This window comes from Cyprinodon variegatus, unplaced genomic scaffold, assembly GCF_000732505.1.
Source record: "Cyprinodon variegatus isolate N-32 unplaced genomic scaffold, C_variegatus-1.0 Scaffold613, whole genome shotgun sequence".
In the NCBI taxonomy this organism is placed as follows: Eukaryota; Metazoa; Chordata; class Actinopteri; order Cyprinodontiformes; family Cyprinodontidae; genus Cyprinodon; species Cyprinodon variegatus.
The window spans coordinates 298,982-307,140 of record NW_015151066.1 but is presented as its reverse complement, the minus strand read 5'-3'; the positions used below and the strand labels follow the sequence as shown (position 1 = coordinate 307,140).

General features: G+C 33.5%; 1 protein-coding gene across 1 annotated transcript in view; it reads left to right on the top strand.

Moving 5' to 3' along the window:
- The window catches only part of rundc3b (RUN domain containing 3B), an 18,503-nt gene that overhangs the window by 1,646 nt on the left and 8,698 nt on the right, over positions 1–8,159 (top strand). The window contains exons 2-5 of the mRNA XM_015392919.1: positions 2,861–2,976; positions 4,941–5,074; positions 5,549–5,634; positions 5,721–5,810. Coding sequence (XP_015248405.1) covers positions 2,861–2,976; positions 4,941–5,074; positions 5,549–5,634; positions 5,721–5,810 — 426 coding nt within the window. The remainder of the gene's footprint in view (positions 1–2,860; positions 2,977–4,940; positions 5,075–5,548; positions 5,635–5,720; positions 5,811–8,159) is intronic.

Sequence of the window (8,159 nt, the reverse complement as noted above, 5' to 3'; positions counted from 1 at the left end):
ATAGATAGATAGATAGATAGATAGATAGATAGATAGATAGATAGATAGATAGATAGATAGAGTTTATGTATAAAAACACCTTTTTCTATCCGACTATTCACTGGTTCTGCAGACAAAATCTCACAACCCCCCTGCATTACCTGGTGAATCCAAACACTCAAGACCTCTGCTAATCAAATACATGGACGGGGGATCAACTGATGAAGAATTCAATCCTCATCAACAAAACCAGAATTTGGATCTCTCCTTTTTCAAAATTGTTCTGGTGCTTCAGCAGAAAGTTATATTAGTAATCAGTTAATCTAGTGATGAATTTCTCAGTTAATTTATAAAAATGCTCTGATGTTTGAACTAAAAAAAAAAAAATTTGTTAACTGCATGGTATATTTCTTGAACATGTAATAAAAATACCTACTAAACCCTAATGGGATACAGCATGTTTACAAAGTTTTTTTTATTTTATTTTTTTTTTTACCTCGGGTGCAAAATGTATTTATTTTATAATGTTTTTGCTTCCTTACTGCTCTGAGAAGGCTGTTTTTTTTAGCACACATGTTTTAGAGTCTGTATACTATGGTGGCTGATCGTTGACATACATTAATTGTAAGTTACTCATAAGTGGTGGTGTCTAGATTATCCAAAACCTATGGGCAACTTTTCAAAAAAAAGTTAAAAAACAATCCACAGGACTTTGTTTCCAAGTTTGAAGACGTTTCGCTTCCCACCCAGGAAGCTTTTTCAATTTAATATTTCAGAAATAGCGTTGAGCTCGAGGCTTTATACAGTAGCCCAACAAAGCCATTTTGAAGTTATCAGATATTCATGGATGCTTTCCTTGTTTTTAAATTTTAATTTTAAATTGACTTGCTGCTCCATCTGAGGTATGCAGTTATGGAATCTGCTGCCAGGTCATATCAGGAACTGTCACCCTTAGTCCAACTTTAAAAAACTCTCTGAAAAATTTGTTGAAAACTAACCAGCTATCTGTTCACATGTAGATTTTCTGTTTCCCTGTTACTGTAGAATTGCGTTTATTGTAAATTCATGCTATTTGTATCTTTATGTGTTGTGTGAGCTCCTCAGTTTATTGTCTTGTTTAATGTTTATTGTCCCTACGTGCCTTAATTATATTGATGCATAAAACTGACATATTAATTAGTTTATATTGTCCTAATTTCAATAAAAAAAATAAAATACATATTCTTTTGGTAGATTCTGATGTTTTCTATTTTAAGATTTTAAATGACAGAAAAAAAAAACAATTTTTTGGCACCTTACATAGGAACTAAAAAAAAAAAAGATAAAATAATAAAAATTCCTTACATATTTTTCAAAACACTGATAAAAGTGACGCTCTAACCTTCAAAATGCTCTTTAATAATAATTTAAGAAATTGATAATAATTGTGCAAAAATTATGATAGTATAGAAAATGCATTATTTTTCTGAGTTATAACAGGCTTCTAGTGTGAGCTTGTAAACACACACGATCAGCTAAATTGTATAATGAAATATAAGATAATCTGAAGATTTATTAAATTATTTGGAAATATATTCAGAAATGTGTTTTTGAAATAGAGTGAAGAACTAGCAAACATTGGATTACATTTCCAAGAAATAAATAGGCGCTCTTAACATCTGCGCAACACATCTGGACACATACCTTCTATGTTATGGAACCTTCATTAATCCTTGAAAATAAATCAGTCCAGTTTTCAGTCTTGAAGTTGCCTTTAGTGATCTTTAGAAGCTTGCTTGTTTTGTGTCACTTCATATTATTACTGGAGCAAACATTTGCCTCTCAATAGAGTCCATTTTCAGTTCCTTATGTGTGTCTTACAGCATATGGTGCTGGTCAGGATATGGTCAACGCTGCACAACTTCTGACTTGATAAAAACATAATTAAGGTAGCTGACATTGCATTGGAGATAATAATTGTGCTGTTTTCTAAACCAGGTTTTGAATTTCCCTCACAGTGAAATGTGCTTTGTGAACGTCGTACTGAATTAACACTGATTAGCTGCTTACCTGTCCAGATCTGCTTATTTTAATGGAGGCTGCAAAAGTTTATATTGAATGCAGAGATTATAAAAAATACCATCCTTCAATGGATACAGGCAGGCAGAGTGGTTATTTATTGCCCATTTTACAAATGTTAGTAAAAGATTCAGGATTTAAAAAGAAACAGAAACATTAAGTGTTTTTTTTTTATTGCAATATTATGAAGTCTCAAAAAATATAAAAAAACTATTAGATTTGAACTAATGCAAAATGAAACGACTCAAATGACTAAAGCAGGCTTAATGTTGTACAGTTAAGAAAAATTGGATTCTGAATGGAAAGATCTGTAACAGGGTATTTTAAGGTTTCTGAAAGTCGATTATAGGTGAAGTTTATCAGGTGTTGAACAGGAAGCTAACCATCCATCGTCATCCTGTTGCTAAGCAACACCGAGGACAGCGAGATGCAGAGCGAGATTTAAAGTTAGATTATGTAGTTAGTGTCCACGGCTACACGCAGTTTGACAGGATTCACTGTGCACATGCAGAAACACACGGAAACACATGGCAGCCCTGTGTGCTGAATGTCCTTCCTGTGTAATTAGTTCCAATCAGATTAAACTCAGTCGGTTTGTGCTGCACAGCAAGGCTGTTTTCATCACAGGAGATTATTTAAGACATTTATGCTGCTGTTGTGGAAAAATCAACGTGTAAATTAATTCATGTTATTCTACTTAAACTGAGATAATTGTTCTGACATTACTAATCTGAAAGGGAACGAGTGATTTTGGTCCTTTTTTTTAATGGAGGTTATGTACAGATTAGTAACATACTTATGTGTTTGTCCTCTTTCTGTTCAGGTTTTCAGTGAAGACCCTGCTGGATCGTTCTTGTTTTGAAACCATCGACGACTCTTCGCCAGAGTTTGTTAACTTCGTGTCCATCCTGGAGCACATCCTCAGTCATCGGCTCAAAGGCATGTAAAGCTTATGTGACAGAGTGAAGACACTGATAGAGGCTGTTTGTGTACAGTGCAGTGTGTAAATTAAAAAAAACACTGCTTCAACCTTTTAAAGTTTTCCTCACAATAGCCTCAGCTGTCAATATTAAGTTGTTTGGCATATCTGTGATTAAACCAGCAGTAACCTAAGTGCCTTCAGCAATTTGCCACAAGCTTCCCAATAAAAACAGCAAACATGTGGAGGAAGGTATGCCCTGTTTTGAAAATAATACCAGTATGGGCCCTGATAATAAAAACACTTTATCTGGGGTATCAGTGAAAAGGGCCTGAACCACTGGAGCAGATTTATTTATTCAATTTCTATAATAAATGTTAAGTTTGGTTAAAAATCAGTTGAACAGTAGAAAGGTGGCTTTGGTTTAATAAATACAGTTAGTTTGAACCCTTATAGTTACATAGTTGTTTTGAGGATCCTGTTAACATGATTCAGTGTTTTTGTGATTTCCTTTTCTGGCCTTATACTAATCTCATCTAACTCATCATACATGCTTGTAGACAGAAATTTAAGACAGGCTCTTTTTAAAAGGCAACAGTAGCAATGGTAACATTAAAACAAACAATTTCGATTATTGCATTTGCATTTAAAGTAACAAAATGTGAATTGGTGCATCTCTAATGTGGCTGATGTGAAATATAGTGGTGCCAGCATTATGCTGTGGGGATGGCTGCCCTTAACAGGCAAAGGAGCTTTGGGCAACTTGATAAAATGTGGTGAGAAGATGGATGGAGCTAAATCAAAGTTTGAAATTGGAATAAAATATATAAGAGGCTGCAAAAGGCTGGGCAATGGTAGGATGGTAGTCCTAAACATACAGCTAGAGCTAAAATGTAATGATTTAAATAAACATTATTAATGTGTTTCTATGTGATGGATCTAGATTTAATTAAGAACCTTTGGTGATACATGAAAATAGTTCTGAGAGGTTTTCCATCCAGTTTGGTTAGGCCTGAGCTATTTAGGTAAAAAAATAAAATGAAAAACAAAATCAGTCTGTTGATTTACAAAGCTGGTCCAGACCTGTCCTGCCCCCAGAAAAAATGTTTACAGCTCCAACTGCAGTAAGAAGGAGTTCATGTTTTCAGATCACATTTCTTCCGCTTCATAACTTTTGTGTTGCTCTATTACACGATTTGTTGAGGTTCTGTTATTCAATAAAAATAATAGGCAGTAACTTTTGCAGCTCAATGTAAGGTTTATATTATCCAGACAGATGAGTGGGAGGTGTCATTATGGCTGCATATCACTGACTTGCCAAGATGATTTGACTTCCAAAATGTAGAATTAGAAAATTGGTCAGATTTCAATATAAACAACAGTAACTGATTTAAATGCAGTCATTGATACACTTTTGAACATTTCTTAAGTTACCCAGTTTTCCCCAATTACTGCAACCAGTCAAAGGAAGTTCGAGACAATTTTATACATTTAAAATGTAAAATAATTTTCAATAACTGTTTATAGTTTCTGAAAAATTATTAAACTTCCTTTGGTAAATGATAAACTCTCTTGAGAATTAGTCCTTAAATTGAGCAAATTAATTGGCTGATGGGAGAGGAAACACATTCGGTTGAAATAATCAAGTTGTGGTCTAAAATCTTTAGAAGAAAAAGAGGGAAAATCAATGACATCTAATTAAATTCTGTTCATTTATATAGCAATAATTTATAACAGATGTCCACTCAAGGCAATTTACAGTCAAGTTATCATCCAATTATCTAGATTTAAATTGAGTCTGTCCATCTCATTCCTATACAGTCCTACTTTTATCTAAAAACAATATGTCTTGCAACAATAATTTAGCACAAATAAGAGGCTGGGATTAGTTTCATCTCATTTTTTAAATGCTCTTATTTGAGCAACACCACTTTCAAAAATGTTTTTATAAAAGAAATCCTGTTTTTATGTCTTTTTGGCTTAGGTCAGACCACATGGTTTGGTTACGAGAGTCCTCGGAGTTTCTGGGATTACATAAAAGGGGCCTGCAGTAAAGTGCCTCATAACTGCATCCGAAGCATCGAGAGCATGGAAAATGTACGATCATCAAGAGCAAAGGTGTGGCCCCCACCATGCAGGCACCATATTATATTTTCCAACACTGCAGGAGAGCTAGAGGAGAGATGCAGCAGCATAAAACATGTGGATATTCAACATGTACAATACAAGCAATGAAAAACAACAGGACTTAAATCATTGGTGTTTATGGAGAACATTGCTGTCTTAGCTGAATGTAACGCATGTGTTATTTTTGAGGAATCCCCTTCTATAAGATGTAACTGATTAAAATATGTACCAAGTTACATTTTTCCCACTACATCTTTAAGACTGATCTACTTTTTTTTATTAGTTTGTATTATTTTTAAATAGAAAAATATTTTTTTTACACCCTAAAAATATAAAAACAAATGGCTCAAATTATATTTTGTCAACACCCAGTCATGAACTGATATTTCATATGATACACATATACATGTGTTAAGCTTATAGTTGATTTAAGTCAGGTGACATTTCTTCTCTGCATCTTTGCAGGGCAGAGCATGGATCAGGGTTGTTCTGATGGAGAAGCGACTTTCAGAGTACATTTCATTTGCTCTGAAGGACTTCAAAACCACAAGGTCTTCAAATAAATAAAAAAAGAAAGATTTTGCTGCTTCTCTTGCATTCCCTGCACTGAATAAATGCTGGTTTGTGTTGACCCTAGGAGGTTTTTTGAGGAAGGAGCGATCATGCTGGGAGAAGAGGCAGGACTGCTGGCAGACACACTCATCGGCCTTAACACCATTGATTTCAGGTGCCTATCATGATTGACTGCCCATGATTAGTTGGTGAGATTGTCTCTTACTGTTGTCTTGGTGTTTTTATAAGGAAAATAAGAATATAAACTCTTTTGGTCGCCCTTTCAAAAAGAAATTAAATTACACAAAAATTATATAAAATATCAGATTTCATTTTTTACCTAATCAATGATGACACAATAAATATAAATTGCTGCCTCTTATTGTATTAAAGTCCTGCTTTGATGGCATTACTGTGCTTCTTTGCAGAAGCATCATATCGTTGGGATTTGTCAAGCATTTTCTGGGCTAAAGATTTTTTTTCATTTTTTAATATATTTTTTTTAAACCCTCACGCCATAGCTGTTGTTTGTGCTAATATTGCAGTTACCACAGTATCATCTCCAAAGAACACAGTTACCTCTCTAAAGACATAAACTCATAAACAAAACGAAACAAACAGATGCTGGGATATAAAGGTTCGACCCACTTCCAGATGTTTGATCGAGCTGAAATTTTGCATGTCACGTTATTTAAATCTCTATACATTAAGTAGCAAATTACATCTCTGAAGTATTTATGGTTTCTGACTTACAGGTGTTTGAACTGAGTAAAGTCTGAAATGGAGCCTGTTGAGTATCGAGTAGTGATACACCACAAGAGACTTGATGAAATTAAAGTAACTTATGGTGATGATGCCCGTTAATTGACCTTGCAAAATGTTTAACAAGGTTATATTATGGGACACTTTCAATCACTATAAGTTACTTTCATTTGATCTAAAGTCTCCTATTGTGTGGGTCCTTTCAAATGCAAAAACTCAGACTTGACTCAGTTTTAACACCAGTAAATCAGAAACCACAATTAGTTCAGAGCTGTAATTTGCTATTTAATCTATAGAGATTTAAATTTCTCCACATGCAAAATTTCAGCGTGATCAAACATCTGGAAGTGGGCCAGGGGCATAACCTATTGAACGCCCGTAGTATATAATAGTAAATGTGTCACAGAAGCATAAAATTAACAAAAAACATGCAATAAAATTACAATAACACCCAACTTGCTGTGTGTTACTGTAGGTCAACAAATGAAAATGTGAATGAAGCTCCAATCATGGTCAGATAACTCTATATATGAAATAAATCCACCACATCTTCCATTCAAAATATAACAAGTTATTTACAAAAATAATTCAAATTCAAGTCAAATAAAATCTGTTAAAAAATGTTGACTGAACTAGTGAAACTCAAACCAACTAACCTCACATTTACACAAAGAAGAAATAAAAAATGTTTGAAAACCATGATCAATAAAATGATGCAACCATGTCACAGTTAGGCATAGTTTTTATGTTTTAGAACCAAAATTTATCTTCAAGAGTTTGGAGTGAGGTCAAATTAGCTTTTAACTAATTTAGAGTAATTGGATTGTGTTCAGACCAATGCACAATGCAAGTCCAAGCAGATAAATAAAACATTTCTTAGTCCAATAATGTTTAATGGACTACCCAATCAGAAGTCAATAACCATTTAGATAATTCATTCTTAGCCGTATGTGTTTATTCCCAATAGAATAATCAGGATAAATCAATGATGCAATGTTTCAAAGGATATTGCATTTTTGGACAGAGCAGTGATATTAAATCGTTCTGTAGAGCCCATAAAAATCTTCATGATATCTTTCAGTGTAGTGGCAGTGTGATGGTCTGGGGCAGCATTGGGGCGCTTTTAGCTTCTTTAACTAGGTTTGGTTATTAGCTAACAGATAGACTTGTTTAAAAGGAATCTCTGGTCATATTTTAGCAGTCAAAATGTAAAGGAGCAGAGTAAATTCATGGTTAAACCCTTATCGAGATAAAGTTTATATCAACTTTTATATCAAGCATTTAGTTCGCTACCATTTGGCTTCACTAAAGCTAATGTCCAAATTAATTCTTATTTATCTTGATATACTGTATAAATCTCGATATACTGTATATACAGTGCTTGCTTGTTTATTCTTAATGCACCTTTTTCCTCCTTGTTTGCACCTTCTTTAATTACTATGCCAATATGTGACCCGTGAATTTGTGCTGTGATCAATAAAGCTCATCTAATCTAATCTAATCTAATTAAATATCATGGTTTATGGCATAAGAAAGTTCATAAAAAACAAATACCCAAACAAACACAGATTTCCTTACCTTTACTGTTGTATAATGTATAGATCAAAAGCTCCTAAAACTCTCACTGTTTAAAGAAAAGGAGAAAATAATGACTTTTTTTTTTTTTGAACCAATTGTAAAAGCTCTTTTTAATTTTTAGCAGTGGTGGGCATATATATATATATATATATATATATATATATATATATATATATATATATAT